A 16,398-nucleotide genomic window follows, 5' to 3' on the forward strand; every position below is an offset into this window, starting at 1 on the left:
GGGTGTGGACCTCGGTCCTTTGTGCAAGCTGCTGGTATTTGCTGGATAGCACAGAGGAAGTCTTCCATGTCCTGCTAAAACATCTCTCCTCAATCTCTGCGGAGGGATCAATCCCAACATTTTTCTGTATTGTCAAGGGTCCTGCCACCCAAAACTTAGCATCTAAATGGAGTACAGAAATGACAAGAGGAGTCGGGCACAAAGCAGTTACAATTTTTTCCTGGACTAACAGTCCGTGGTCAATTCCAGGGCCTTTTTCCTCCAATACAACGGAGGCGTTTCTATTTTGTGTTAAGCTCTAGGTGTTTTTCTCTCTGTCCAGCGGATGTGAAGGATGCATAGGGGAAGAATGTAGAACAACAGCAACCCTTTACTCTGTGGATGTCTGAATCAGGCATGGTGACTCCCAACAATGTGTCTATGCCTCAGTCACAGTACTCTTGAAACTGGATTCACAGAGCTTAAACCTTGGTACTCTGGTTTGAACGTGAGTCCAAAGAGTCCTGAGGCTGTGTGTTGTGCTGCGTGGATGTGAACTGTAGCCAGAAATAGTGTCCTGTACAAAAGCATTTCCTAACCCTGTTCTGCATCCGATTCTTAAGGACTTCTTCAGAAAGGATAGCTTCGGGTAGCAGATTCACGTGTAGGACTACAGAAAAAGTGGATTAAGTAGGGAATCAGAGGATATTTTTTATCAGTACAGCCTTTACTTAATTTGCAACATTGAGGCAGCCTCTAGGAGGGGCAAAACTATCCACACAGATGTATTAAATGCTTCTCGGTCAGAGAAGTCGGTTTCTATTTCAACAGCTATGTGGGTGACCTTAAAGTGTGGTCAGTTGTGTGGTATGAGGGTGAAGTTGGCATACTTCAGCAGCATTTGCTAAGTGTGGATCCGCTACCTCAAACTGTGCTTTTTGAGAAAGCCCTAAAGCATTGGAAGACCAAGTAAAAGCTTTCACCATGGTGATTCCAGTGTCAGTCTTTTCCCTTACTGCTCTTGTCCACCTCTACTCTTGGTGTTTCATTATGTTGTGGCAGTGTTCTGCAACCTTGGCGGAGGCATTGTCATGGTCTGTAGGCGCGATGTGGATGTAATTGAGCATTATCTTACTGATGTCAGCCAGGGGATGCAGTTTTGCAGTAAACATGAGCTGTTATTTGGGCAGCAAGCAGCAGCTTTTGCCCCCTCTGTCCAGTCTGGAGGCATAATTGTCACTATAATAACACTTCCTAAAAAGCAGCTGCATTCCTCCCGGTGCATAGGGAGCTTAATCCTCACCCCGTAAAGCTAAAAATCATTGTTGTCACTTGTGCAACACAGCACATCCTCAGAACACCTTCAGGCTCCCTGTGCGTTGTCGTGGTAGGACAAGCACTTCTGTTTAGGTAGGTCAAAATGAGAAATCCAGCAGCTGCAGGGGCAGTAATAGTGCATAAGAAAGGGAGGTGATGTGTTTTGCTATGGAAGTAGCTTGGGTAAGTAAGAGTCTCTTTAGGCTTATTGTTTCTACAGATATGTTAGAGAAAACAACTCTCCGGAAAGGTTTTTAAATAAGGGTAAGAAGATAACAAACTTGAACTTCAAGGCTATTGATGAATACGGTGACAGGGAAAAAACCCAAACCATGGACTGAAATGCACAAGGGTAAGCATGCACAGAAGCTGTGCTGAATCAGGCCTTAGCCAGGAAGCTGACATGACCTGGTGTTGTGCTCCACAGGGTGATCTAAGCAAGTATGTTAAATCTCCTTCTACTTTGGACATTTGGGTTCCTATATCAAAAAGGTGTAATACCACCATGAAATGGGAGGAGATGGCGAGGAGGTAGCTTGCATTGTCCTGCCGTTAGATCGTATTTGGCATAGTTGCAAGACTTTGTCTTCCAGTAGGCATACGACTTTTTCAGTCCAGCACAAAAGGCATTTTTAAGGCCCTAGCATGCAAATCCCATTGCTTTATACCACTGGGACGTCCCTACAGAAAAGTCTTGGGTGTAATTGTGTCCTGCTAATACAGTACCTACATGCAAAGCAGACCAAATAAAGCAAGTGGACTCATGAAATTTGGTTCAAACACTCATGCTTTTTTCCTCCTTTCTTAGCTCTGTTACACTGACTCAGAACTTATTTCTACATTCATCAGTTACTTGAATACAAAACTGCTTTGATTTCTCAATGCTTTAAATCCAGAGCTAATCTTCATCAACATAAACATTACTAGATCAATTCACCCAAAGGCAGCCATGCTAAAAATACTTCATAGAGCTCTGATGGCTTCTAATAGCTTTCATCTAATATCATCTCTTTCAATGTGTCTTCTCTGGACATGTGCATTTCCTGTAGAAATGGATCCCACTAGAGTCTGCAGCGGAAAAGGAGCTGTGACCCTCCGGGCATCTCCAGCCTACGAAGAGAATCAGAATCTCTCTTCACTGTGTCCTCAGGATGCTGAGCAACCTGAAAGTAAGTGTAGTGGGTGCAAGGTTAACTGGAATATGTTACCTCACGGTAAGCTCATATGAGGTCAGTCCAGAGTCTTGGGGAGGTGTTGTTGTTGTTTAACTTTTAAACTAAGACTTAAAGCCCTAGATCCTATACCGGTGTCAGAAACCTCTTGTAAGAACCAGACCAGCAGAGGGAGATGAAGTCCTGCTGTCTCCTAGAACAGGTTTCATGACCACTCGTTCTCTTTAGTTTGTTTACAGCTCCCCTTTTTGCTGTCAGGAGCACCAAAAAATCTCAATTGGTTGTTATTCTTTAGTTCTGTTTTCCTGGCAGGCTCCTATCCACCTCCTTTTATCCCAAGCCAAGGTGGATCAGAAAAAGGCCGGGTGGTGCTGCTGCCACCACAGCATTCACTTGGGTTGTCAAGGCAGCAGGAATGGCATCCCAGACAGACAGTGTCGCCACAGAGTTCTGCCATCGTTCAATAGCAGACGTGTAATTACTTAATTGTAGGAGACAGGCAAAGCATAATAAACCTGTCCAGTGTTGTGGGTCTGGCAGAGAGGATGAACTCCCCAAGGCAAGATGCTGTTAAGGGGAAAGGGGGGTCAAACTTGCTCCTGAAAGCAAAACACACATCATTTCTGGATGCATTGTTGTAGGAAGGGTGATTCCATTAATTCCAGCCACAATGTGCCACTTTCTGCTCTGTCTTCTCCTCCCCATTCTGCTCCACCTATGACCTCCCCTCTTTTCATGCTTGCCATTCCCTATTTCTTCATTCCTGCCCCCACCATTGCCTGACTCTTTTCTGCTGATGGCTTCATAAATTTCCTGCAGCCTGAATGGCAATGAGCCTATTACTATGGAAATGAGATCATTAATACTACTTTTGCTTACTCTGTCAGTCACTTTGTGAAATGTACTTTGTCGCTGGAAGTCCTTTTTGCATGTAACTCAAACAACAAAATGACTAGCAGGGGGAGAGTCGGTGGGGAAGAACCCAGTGGGAGGTGGGTAAATAGTTGATGAGACTAAAGCATCTATCTGCAAGGACTCGGTTGTAAAGTGATGTTGTATTTTATTTTTTTTTAACCGTCTTCACATGCATGCCCTTAGTCTGCAAAACCTGATCTGTTTGCTGGCAGTCCTCTGCCACTGTTAATCATACAGTGATGTTGACAAGGGTAGATGTGTCTTCATAGGCTGTATCAGGGCTGAATATGGGGTCCCTGTATTTCCAGTAATGTGTGGTGTTTGGACTTCAAGCTGCAGCTTTAGAAACTAGCTAGCTGGGCTGCCTTTTTGTCTCTGAAGTAAGAATGTCAATGAACAATTGTTTCTTCATTGCTCTGAATGAATTGCCTTGTGTTTACAAAGGTCAGAAACAAGGAGGGCATCATGTTTAGGACTGGTCTCTATGGTAATTAGGCAGCCCTGTCAGAGAGCATTTTATGTGTGAAATGAAGTAACTTGACTCTTAACTTCAATTGGTACATGTTTTCCATAAATGTAACAGTTTATTTCCCCCCCCCTTCTTTTTCCTTTATGCTTATCCTCCGCCCCCATCTCTTCTGTCCCTCTTTTCTGTGAAATGCCTAGGTCTGGAGCCAGAAAACACAGAAACAGGTACAAACATTGGCTGCATTTGTTGTTGCTTTCTTGGAAGTATTTCTTGTTGACTGGGGAAAAAAAATCCTCTCCTTTCACTCATTCTGTAGCTGGGGGGAATCCTCTGTAATCTGACTTTCTTCCTTCTGCTTCTAGATGATTGGAGGTCGTCATCTACCACTGATGCCAATGGGGATGCCCAACCATCTTCTCTGGCTGCCAAGGGCTATAGGAGTGTGCGTCCAAACCTTTCCTCAGACAGCAAGCCACAGGTAAGCCTTTCTTCTGCGGCTCTGAGGGTGATCTTCTGGGTTCAAGCACTCATTTCATGGTCAGGAGTCCTGGGTTGAACTCCAAGCTTTGCTGCAGACTTGGGTAAGTTGCCATGCCTCAGTTTTTCCTACCTGTCAAATGGGGACAACGCTGATGTCAGCAGAATGCTGTGGAGCTTTTGTGTTCAGACAGACCACAGTGTTTCCTTGGTGGATGAAGAAGGACAACAATGCTATTTCTTTGCAAGAAAAAGGTGAAGTAGCCATCTATTAGTCTGTCTTTTGTGTTGGTTTATTTCCTGCTGCAGGCTGAAAGCAAAGTTAGACAGGACGTTGAAAACAAGTTACTGGGGAAATGCCTTTCAGTTTTAATGCTGTAACTGATACAAGCCTTCTAAGGCCATCAAGGGAAAGGTTATTTGAACCCTAAGATAAATTGCTGAAATGAATCTATTAAGAGAAGTGTAACTTCATCCTTTTTTCTTTTGGGTGGTTGGTCTGCAGAGCAGCAGTCTGATAAGGAAGCCCTTTGTTAGAAGCTGCTTTCTTGTATGAAATGGAGTCCCTTGAAAGCTTTGTCTCCTAGCAGGGCGACTGCTCCCATCATCAGGGACATGTAGCAATGCTACAGAACAGACACCATTCTTGAAATTGTAAGTGAAAGTGGAATATGGCACAGCTCAGAAGATGATGGGGAAGGGAGCAGCACCCTAATGGAGAGATCCATTTACTGTCTGATATTTACAGCTGTCCTGTAGTCGCTTACTGATCTTGTTGATGAACAGACAGAGCACTGATGCAGTTGGTAATTCTTACAGAAGTCACAAGGACTATTGTCTGAACAGAGATGAAATGGAACAGAATGGAAAAAGGAAATTGCAGGTAGTGAATTAGTATTTCCTGATACCATACAGTGATAATGGGAGGCTTAGCCCAGTCCTTTAGGAAAATACTGTGGCAATTTGAATTCTCGAAACTGAAGCTACTTTCCTTAAGGAACCAAAAGAGTTGAGCCTGTTCCAAAACCAGAAGCCCTTCAAAAGGAGCACCTACCAACCCACTTCTGCAGTCCTTGCACATCAGGGATGAGGATGAAAGAGGAGTAGCATGAGTTCAGTAGATTTTGAGACAGTAGCTGCGGTTTTATGAAACTATTCTAAATCTATATCCATGTAACAAGAATATACGCTGGTCCCAACCTGTTGTGTGGATTAATTTTAAAGGTGATATTTTTTCAGATTTGAATATTGTGAGCTGTTAAGGCATCTTTATTCTGTTTTTGTTGGTTTTTTTGTGTGTGTGCTTAACTATTTTAGCAGTGATTTAGCTAGTCTTTGCCCATAAAGATACAACAATGGTGTGTATGTGTAAAACCTCCTTTTATAGTCTCCAGAGGGTTAATTTGCAGGAATGTACGGAGCTACTGTTCACTAGGCTGGTGTTTTAGTTCTATTCTTTTCAGTAGTTCATTAGTTTGGCTACTGGCAACAAAGCAAAAAATAAAACATTTCTATAGCAAAGTTACTTTACTTCAGAACAATCTGGCTTTCAGCAAAAATTCACTGTGATTAGAATTGGAGTTTCAATCAGCAGGCAGTTATGGAGTACCAATCTATATGTTGCAAAGTACCAAAAACAGTAAAGCTGCTCCCCTAACCCTTACTCCCCTTCCCCACCCGTATCTTGGTTCTGGAGACAAATTGTTATGAACTCAGTTTCTCAAGAAACTTTAATTGTTCTGGTTTTGTCAAGAGCATTTTTAAGACTGAAAAGTCCTGAAGAAAATGTATTCCTGCTGAAAAACTGGCTCTTAAATGCTGACTTTTTACTTAGTCATCTGTGACAATCTATTGTGTTTGCAAGATGTTTGCTTTCAATAGCCCTGGCAAAACTGCGTAATGTTCATCTTCTGGCGATGTACCTAACGTGAAGCAGAGATGGCTTAGAGCTCTGAATTCAGCTTTGTGATTCAGATGTACCCAGTGCTGGAGAGTATGTGGTTACGGAGACATGAGCCAGGGTTTAGTTAGCCAGGATGTTAGATCTTAATTCAGCAATGTGTAGGCAGGGACTTGAGATCTAGGTAATGCTTGTGTGCTGCAGTGAGCAGTGCTGAGAGAGGCTGTGTGAGATGATGTATGTGGATGAGTTCTGTGCTGGCCTTCCAGATACTGTATTTGCTTTTTGTTCTTGCTGTATTAAAACCTGCTTAACCCAAGTCTAATGACTGAATTCATTCTTCAAATTTATTTTTTCCCTCCTTTTTCTTTTCATTTTGTGCTGCTTCTTCTATCCCTCTGTCGCTTCTTGACTCTGCCTGGGCAGGCCCTTCCTCCTCCCCGTCCCCCTCTTCCCAAAGAGGAAAGCTTTGCATGGCGCCCTCGCACTGACACTAAAGTGACCAACCTGCTGCCGGTGCCCATCATGGACTGCGTGTACCTGAATGCGCCCAAGCCTTATCCGCAGCGTGCCTCACCAAATGCCAGTGCACGGAGTTACTTCTCATCACCCACCCCCTATGGGGCAGTCCCCAGTGGGAAGCAAGGCTTGCCAGCAGGGCATTTTTCTTCAGGTTCCAGACATGAGGTGCATGCTGGGCAGCCACTCTTGGAAAGTTGCTCCTTGTCAAATGCATCGTCCATACAACGCAGCTCTGGCGGGGCAGATCCCAATAGTAAGGCTGGAATGAATTCCAGTCATGAGACGAAGGCGGATAAAAAGGTCACCAGACTATATGTAGCTTGTTTATCTAACAACACTTGCTCGGCCGCATCTGAAAATTCCACTGGCACCACACATGACCCAGCAGCCAGCACCAGTTTGGGTGCTGAGCTCACTCAGGCACCAGCCACCGACATTGTTTCCTCTGTACCGGGAAAAGCTCTTCCTGCTCCTTCTCCTCCTCCTATTCCTCCCAGGCCATACTTTTACATTGTCCTCAATAAAGACGCAGTTAGTTATGGTGCGGGCCAGCCTTCCTGGACTCAGTCATCACCTCCGCAAGCTTTGAGGGACAGAGTGCTAGAGCCCCAGAGCACAGCTGCTGCAGAGGACAGAATGAGAAAAGAGCCTTACCTTACTCAGCAACGGCAGCCGCCGTACAAGGCAATGGGACGCAGCATGGTACATGTTTTCTCTGTAACCTTGTTTTCTTTCAGCCACGTGAACGGTTCTTTAATTCGTTATAATGTTCCCTTAATGCTTTATTCCCCTCCTTCCTAATTTCTGAGCATCTGATATGCCACCTGAGTCTTGTGGTCTCCCACTTGATAATATTTAACACTCTGTGCCCCCCAACATTGATGTGTGTGTTTGTGCGTGTGTGTTGTTTGCAGGGGGTTGGGTTGGACTGGCTAGCATCCTGCTATTTTAGGAAGGTGTAAAAGGATGAAACTCTGTAATGTGATGTTTAGTGCTTCTCAAGTGATGGGTGAGTGCAGCACTGTTTTGTGGTTTGATTTAGCCTCACTGGGAATGACAGGGGAGAGAGGGGTGGTGAGGGAAAGGAAGATATATATTATCTTTTTATTATTATTATTATTATTTTTGTGAGAAGTTGTGTGTGTTCATGGAGGCCAAGGCCAAAAAGCTGAAGAAGTATGTTTCCCTAGGGAAAGAAAATCTTCTGGGGCTTTATATCATTTTGGGTGCATCTTTGCATGACACTATATGGCTGCGTTAGACTAAAGTACTGGTCTTCCCCATTGCATAACAACACCTTGTTTCCTACAGGATGCCACTGCCACCACCACAACTCAGCCTGGAGTTATAGTAGTCCCCCTCCTCCAGGTTAATCCAGACAGACAGCAAGAAGGCAGCTCCAGCACTCCACCACCACCTCTGGTTCCTTTTGGGCAAGGCTCCGTATTCCCTGAGACTGTTTCTCCTGGCTCACCCTTGACTTTTCCGACTTTAGATGATTTCATTCCCCCACATCTCCAGAGGGGTCTCCACCATAACCAAGCACCCTCTTCATCTGACACATTGTCCTCTGCTTACCCGAAACTGCCATTCTTCTCATCACCACCTTCACTTGTCCCTCCGGTTACGGGGGCTTTGCACAGGGGCTTGAAGCCTGAAATCACTGGAGTCATCTCACGTACAGTAAGCTTGCCAAGTACCCTCCTCACCCTTCTCCTAAATTTATATTCCCAGATAAAAATGACTTTCTCCTTGGCATACTAAACTTGAGAGGAGTGATGACTCACTCTCTGCTAGCAGCATGACAACTGAAACCTTGTTTATGTCCTGTGCTAGTGCATGCGTGTTGCCTGCCTTGTGCAGCTTTGAACTTTTTATTGACTTCTCCTACATGACATTTGACTGTCTACCTTTGTGTCCATTCTGCTAGGTGATACATATCTTAAGAGTCTTCACCAGAATTATCTGAGAATAATTAACTCTATATAAACAGAATAGCTGCAACTAACTGATCTCTTCAGACTCTCTTAATAGCATCATTAATTGTGTTTCAATAACATTTGAAGTAGCAACAGCAGACCAGTTAAAGGTTAGGGCTGGCTTTCTGTTCCACTTGGAGCCACAAGACTGTATGGTGTCTACGCAAATTCCTGCTGAAGCCAGTGTAAGATTGCTGCCGATATTCAATGACCTAGAAGCAATAATATCAGTTACTGAGCTAAGACTCTTCCAAGTGCGTAGGCGCCATGGGATAGGTCAAGGGGAGAGTATCTGTTCAGTTTGGAATTCCGTCTTTCACTGAAGTCTTCACAATTTTCAAAAAGTACTGCAATAATTTCAGCTTGAACTTTACTGCTTTCTTCCTGGGTTATTTTTTTTATAAGCTCATCACCTTCTTTTAAAAAGTATTCAGGAACAAGGAGGAAAATGGCTGTAAGTTAAAGCTGCAGAGCAGGAGGTAAAAAAAAAACCTGACCCTCCTCCCTCCTTGTACTAGAAGTCTTAAAACTGCCAGATCTATTACAGTTGTTTGAGGGCAAGTAAGCAGCTCAGCAGATGCTCCCTTCTCTTAGGATGGTACTTTCTTTACTTTCTTTGGCCTTTGAATATAGGCCAAACATGTGCCCTGAACAGGCATATGGGGTCAGGGCACAAAAGGAAAAAAACAACCAAGGATGACTTTTTAAAAGTTTTTAGCATTGGCCTTTCTGCTCCTGTTGGAATCAGTGGGCTTCTATTGTTGAGAATAGTAGAAGTGTTTTTATGGAACCTGTCTGCAGGCATCAGAAAAAATCAGCAAGCATCCAAATCATAGGGGAGTAGTAGAAATTTTGTTCTACCTGGCTTTCATAAAATGAGTTCTGAAATGTTGTTTTTATGCATTCTCACTTCAGGCATGTGGCCAGAGAGCTGTTTCCCACAGTGTTTTAAGTGGTCTTTGTTCACCTAGATTGGTGACTTAACTGGGACTCCGAAGTCTAGACTTAACTCCCCTTTTCTTTGAGGGGTTCTTTGTATGTTGGCTATCAAAGTGAAGCTCAAGCACATCTCTCCTACTTCTCCCAGATTGTGTTGCTGAGAATATTATCCCAACCAGTGAAATAGGGCAAAGTGTCTCTTAGACCTCAATTTTTGAAGACCGTTGATTAGAAGCCTTCTGTTCTGTCCTTATGAAATGTCTGTTGCCTGATCAAGATGCTTCTTGGAGCAACATAGCTCCATCCAGCCTACTCTTCTCCTCTAGGCTGGACTGACTGTAGATGCTTCTTTAGATTACAGCAGAGTCTCAGTATGATTTGTCTCTGATCTCTGGCCCAGGCTCAGCCCCTTATCTGATCCTGTAAGTCCTTTCCACTGACTCTGGTGGGTGTGAAGGGCACTGACTTGCACTTAGCCATAAACACCAGGAGAAAGGATTCTTCTGGAGTAATAGTCTGTCTATTGATTATTTTTTTTTCCAACAGTGTTTAAAATCCCCCTGAATGCTCAGCTCCATTTCACACACCAGTAGCCTGCAGCATTCCAATCTGATGGTGGAATAGTAGGAGTGCAGAAATTTGGTACACCATTATTCCACATTCACTCTGGTTAGATGCTTATTCCCCCTTAACTTTAATTGTAATTGTGCGTCCAGATTCCTTGAGAAGCTTTGAAAAATCTCAGCCTAAATTGGTGCATGCATTCTTATGCCATCACCCCTTCTTTATCTTTTCCCCTTACTGTCAACAAAAGCTTGATATTCTTGGACTGAGAGTTTTCAAAGATGAACTAATTTTTAAAGTCTCCCTGTGGACACAACTTGTATTTCTACAGAACAACCAGAGCTGTGGTGATACTAAAGGTGGGTTTGAAATTAATAAACAATGGAGCTGGATGCTTTAGGAAAGCAAGAGCAGCTTGCTATCCATGTTCCAGCAGCAAAGCCATGTTGAGTATCTTCCTTGCAAGAATTCTACTATTTATCCTCTATCTGTTTTGTTTTGTTTTTCATGATTTTAACCATGTAGATGTGTCGTGGTCTCCTGAGCAATGGTGCTAACCTTATTTCCTGGACCTTCTTTACCATACCAGCTGCAGTAATAATGTTTCACTCCAGAACTGCATGAGTTTTGCATGCCTGACTTCTTGCAATGAAAGGGATTCTTTTAAAACAACTTCCCCCCCAAAAAAAAACGTTTGTGTGTGTATGTATCAGGGGAAGGGTGTCTGCATCTTTCCCCACAACCAGAATTGCTTGGTTTTTTGGCACCCTGTGTTTGCTTCAGGAAGCGGGATTAATTTAGTGCCTCCTTTTGGGGTTGGAGTTGTGAAACCCAACACCAAAGAATTATAGTACTGCCTTAGCAAACTAATTGCGTTAACAAGGAGCAGGGTACATACATGTAGCAAGGTAATGCTCGTGCTTATGCCTCTTTTTACTAAAACTTGCTGTGATTATGCTTATCGTTCAGTCTAAAATGGCTTTTTTCTTCAGACTTTCCCAGTGTTGTAATCTTCCTGCCTGCTGATGGTATGTTGCTCTCCTTTTCAGGACCCAGGTCCTGTGCTAAATGAAGTGTCCCAGCCTAGCACTGGCACTGACTACCCAACCTCCTTCACGTCAATCAACAAGTCGTCATCTGCCTATCCCTCTACCACAATTGTCAATCCCACTATTGTCCTCTTGCAGCACAATCGAGGTAAGGAGACTTCCAGATAAGTATTTGGACTCAAACTGAGTAATCTGTTAAACTGCAAGAAACTGGAGAACGTGTGCGCTGTGGACAATGAAGTCCATGCTACTATGAGATGATAAAGCTGCCTTCATGAATTGTACTGACCAGAGCATACAATACACAGGTGACAGGCTAGAGGTGAGGGGCAATGCCTACTTTTTCTAGTTAGAACCTGTGGATCAGAAGCCTCTCTGACATTGAGGGAAAGGTCTATAACTGGACGTGTGAATAAGCTATGGCAAGTTGCATTTTCCAAAGGAAAAAAATATATCACAAAATAAAGGAAAGGCCTGCACTCATCTCCTTTTAAGCAGTCTAATTACAAGCATTCATTGGTCTGTTCATTTGTGTTTCTCAAGGTATTTTATTTTTTCTTCAATGCCTTTGTAAAACAGTCTTCTGTCTTTGGCTCCAAAGATAGTGTCCTCACTGTAGCCCAGCTGATTGTATCACTCATGTAAGTAGATTATATCTTTTCCTTTCTGCTAGCATCTGAAGCAGCTTTGTTTATGCCCTCCTGAATGAGGATGCCTAGATTCCCAAATATTTTATCTGTGTCAAGAGGGGAGAACATTATCTGAGGCAGCCTTTTTACCTCAAAGCTTTTTGTTGCCTTCCTTAAGCAGGGATACTTTTTAGTAGGTTTTTAGTATTAAATCTGGAGCATTTTGAAGCATGTGCCAAACAGGAATATTTTCTCTGTAGATCTTAAGAGCACAAGGGACAAACTTGTATAATACGATGGTCTGCATACACACTGGCATTGAGACAAGTGATGTCAAGTTGTTCTCTTGATCAATTACCTTCACAGACAACAATTTGTTCTGTCTTGAATGTCTTGCCTCTGACCATCAGCCCTCATGATACTGTAGCCTGATATATTGAAGAGCTTCTCTTACAACATTTTTTGTCAGTGTATAGATCACAACCTGATAAGCAATGTGACTGAGCTATGGTATCTATATTCTGATGCATGTTTTCCAGTCTTCATTAATCAAACCTGTAATTTGCAAGAATCATATTGAGCTGATTTGACAAGGCACCTTAGTCATCAATTTGTATTGACTGGTGCTGTGTGTGCCACGCCGTTTTTAATAATAATAATCTTGTATTAGTCATTACGATATATTCTTTTCCTGGGATTACTGTCAATGTGACAGACATCTGGCAGTCACATTTATGCTTTTCAAATATTGTCACATCTACCTCATTCCTGTCCTGTGGAGTTTCCTTTGTATTCCAAATCATACTGAGAATGAATGTCAACAGTCCAGCAAGCTGCCCTTCCTGAAAACGCTTTCTTTAGAAAAGAAAACTGTTCTAAAAGTCTTCAGTACAGTTTACATGAGCATGCTGATTTTCAGCAGATGACCTCACTTGTTGTCATTCAGCATGGACCTTAGGTACTGTTGAAGTGGAAAGCATTTCTCCACCAGGCAGTAGGACGTCAGACTTTTTTTCTTCATCCCCTCCTCAAAATACAGAATGGAAATAATGATTGGATGTGTTATCTTTTCAGCCCTCTTACAAGCAGTTCCAGTGTGCCTATTTGGTAAAATACCAAGACTATCGCTAGGTTTCTGTTTGCTCTTCATGAACCTTGAAATGTCTTTTTGAGTCTTCTTGGACATTCTGTGAATTTTCACTTCCATTGTTGTCATCTTGTACTTCCTAGCATATATTATTTACACATAGGTATGTTTTCTTATTTTTCTATCCATGTATTAAGAGTTTCTCACAGTTACTTATGCTTCCTCCCCTATCTAGACTTTATTCCAGCATAGCATCAAGACTTTTTTTTTGTAGTGTAGTTGCTGCATTTAAGTGGTTCTCAGATTTTAGTGATCTCTTGTGTTTCTCCCCTGGCTGACATAATTCATGTTTGGTTTCATCTTTATGGATCTTATCCATTCAAAGCTGTTTTGGTCTAATGGCACATAACGTTTTTATTGGATTATGGTTCCCCTTCCCCTGATAATTAATTATATTTTGTTCTTAAATCAATTTCTTTATATTAAACCTGTTCTTGACATAAATTCCTCTTGTGTGCTATGAATACCCTTAGAGTTAGAAATTTCAAGGTCATCTTAATGCTGGTAGTCTGAAGTCTCCAATAGTTCAGTTACTCTTCCTGATGAATAATGTTTTTTTCTCCTCAGTGGATTATTGATTGATCTTTAAGGAGCTTGTTATCTTATTCTTTGGAGGGACTGTTGTAGCAAACATCACCTACTGTCCTATCTTATACTTTATTTGCTAGTTCATTAATCTATAAGCATGTAAGATACTTTAGTGCTATTAGAATCTTAGAAACAGGTAATGATTTTTGAAGCACAGAAGATACTTTATCTCTTTTTTTTGTCTGCTTGATCTTACTTGGTAAATCATGATGAGAGATCTCAGATTTTTTTTCTACTGGATTTCAGTAATACCAACTGGTATCACTGACAGCAATGCCAACAATACCATTAATGCTTATGAACAAGTCATTTCACATCCTCTAGTTCATTCCTAGCACCAAAGAAAGAATTTCTTCCCTTCACAGTTGTTGATGCCTTGATTTTTTTTTTTGGCATAATTTTTCAATAAATGTACTCAAATATTTGTTTCCTCTTCCCCTTTTGTTATTGGTTTCAAGTGTTTGTTTCTTCCACTGCTCCTCTGGGAACTCTCACGTCATGTTTAATCACTCCTTTACTGTTGCCAGCAGTTATATTCCTCTACTCAGCCCTTTCTCTGAGAGGCCTACAAGTCTTTGGCCTTTGCCTACCATCCTGGAACACAAGATCAAGGATAAAATTCTCATTAGCTGGTGTGGGCCTGAGGCTACAAGCTGATTTTGGTCAGGTGGGAGAGTGGAATAGCAGATACCTCCACCTCCTCAGTTTCTATCTATCAGCAGCTCTCTTCTCTAGTCAGAGACGCAAGTGAAAAGAAAACCCGCACTTCACATAAAAAATACATTTTTTCATGAAAAGTCTATTCATCCATGATATTCTCTCCCCTGTGGAAGAAGAGGCAGGGAAGAACTCTCTAGCATAGATCTTTAAAACACCATTTTTTTTGCCAGAAGACCTTAGTGACTGAACACCGTTCTCTTCAGCGATAGCAATGACTGAGGCTGAGATCATCCTCGCATCCTTTCTCCTCTCTCATAATACACAAGACCAACTCTTGATGGCCTGCATGGAAGAGCAAACCCTGCAGTAGGTGGTCCCCATCTATTTCTTGGCGTCAGATTGCAAGCCCTTTTCCTAACTGCACACAGGCGTATGTTGACAACTATCACGTGAGCATAATGCACACAAGCAGCTTGCCCCTGGTGGTTAACAGAGCAGAAACACTGGGATTAAAGATCAAAGTTCATACATACTGGCGAGGGAGCTGCCCTTAGTGAAGAGACACATTGTCCTCCCTTGCTAAGTTGATCCATTTAGTATAAATGTCCATTGAAGGTAGGTTCTGCTAGCAAACAACATACAACTGGAGGATGTATTTTACCTACTACACAGTTATTTCCTGGGTAGACATTGCATGGCGTGATTTATTATGAATATTTAACAGGTGTGATTAATATATTAAAGTTTTGGGATCTTTGCATTAACTGTATGAGCATTCAAGAGTGTTTGCATTTTGTATGTCAGTAAAATAACTTCTTTTCAAATGTCTTTTGTGTTGGTTGACTGGATTAATTGCTGGGGAGCAGGTAGAGCAGAGAACAGATCTAAGAATCCTTTCTTTATTCCTAGCCATGACTTGGAGAAGTCATTTGGGCATCCTTTAGAAAGCAGTTCTGAGTGTCAACTTCAGGGTGGTGAAACACTGTGAAAGCTACCACAAATGTCCTAGTCCGGGAACTCAGAAATGGAAGGCCCTAAAACAGTGATCATTCTGAAACTGATAGCCACATCCCATCTGTGACTGGGGGCAGATCACTCAGTCTATGACGCACTAGTGTGTGATGAGACTCAGCACACCAACAGTGGCTTGGTCTTTTCCTATATCCCTACAACATGCTATGGCATTATTGTTTAAAAATGTACTTCATGTTAATAGTAACAGTTATTTGTCGAGTTGTTTGACTGAGAGTCTTTATTTTTAAAATTTTCTCCTGTCCGACTTTTTCCATTCTCTCTGATATTAAAAAACAAAAACAAAAAAGCACCTCTCTGCAAATGTATTGGTCACTGCATCATAAGATTTGTGTTATCCACGAGGCTGCTGTGTGGAGAAGAGGCTGTGGATTGTCACTTTGGCAGGGTATTTGAAAACAGATTCTCTCCAGCAGCTGCTGCTGTTGTCTACAGCGTATTTCTTGCCTGTCAGAAGTGCAGCACCAGAGCACTTGCTGTTTGTCTCACCCATTTGTTCTGTATTTCTTTTTGTTTTGTTTCTTCCTTTACCACAGAACAGCAAAAAAGGCTTAGTAGCCTGGCAGGTATGATGTGAAAGGTCTTCTGCCTCCTAACTGCTGCCTCTGCTGGAGCAAAGCTGCTGCTTCTGCTCTGATAGCTTGTGGAGTGCCTTGAGCAAGCACACTTCCTGGGAACTGTAACAATAAATAAATGTTTGTCCTGGTTTAGTGTAGATCACTGAATGTCTGATTTCAGTCTCTTCTCCTAAATGTTACTGCTGTGGACATGTTAGTCTACTTAGGTCCTAAATTATTAGTCTACTCCTCCTAAAACATACACCACTTTAAACATTGCAAATAAAGATGCAAGGAAGCCACTACTCCATGCTCTGGCTCTGCTGTGGGGGACCAGGTCTAGCAGGGTGTGTGGAGCCTGCCCCTAAGGCAGGTGCAGACCTAGTCTGACTTCTTCCACCAGGCTCTTCTGGCTGCTGTACCAGCCTGACCCTCTATGCTGCCCCTGTGCTGAGGTGACGGGCTGCCCCTAGCTCACAGCTGTCTCCGTCCTCCTTCCCTTG

General features: G+C 42.6%; 1 protein-coding gene across 36 annotated transcripts in view; it reads left to right on the forward strand.

The window, feature by feature from the left end:
• SORBS1 (sorbin and SH3 domain containing 1) overlaps positions 1 to 16,398 on the forward strand; it is a 120,917-nt gene that overhangs the window by 59,892 nt on the left and 44,627 nt on the right. For 19 of the 36 annotated variants that reach the window (XM_080598151.1, XM_080598123.1, XM_080598150.1 and 16 more), the window contains 6 exons: positions 2,346 to 2,465; positions 4,215 to 4,330; positions 6,656 to 7,453; positions 8,063 to 8,434; positions 11,283 to 11,430; positions 15,875 to 15,904. In XM_080598151.1, the coding sequence (XP_080454277.1) occupies positions 2,346 to 2,465; positions 4,215 to 4,330; positions 6,656 to 7,453; positions 8,063 to 8,434; positions 11,283 to 11,430; positions 15,875 to 15,904 (1,584 nt within the window). The remainder of the gene's footprint in view (positions 1 to 2,345; positions 2,466 to 4,214; positions 4,331 to 6,655; positions 7,454 to 8,062; positions 8,435 to 11,282; positions 11,431 to 15,874; positions 15,905 to 16,398) is intronic. The other 17 variants (XM_080598136.1, XM_080598138.1, XM_080598135.1 and 14 more) reach the window with 8 other exon arrangements.

This window comes from Anser brachyrhynchus (assembly GCF_964034855.1).
Source record: "Anser brachyrhynchus genome assembly, chromosome: 6".
Classification (NCBI taxonomy): Eukaryota; Metazoa; Chordata; class Aves; order Anseriformes; family Anatidae; genus Anser; species Anser brachyrhynchus.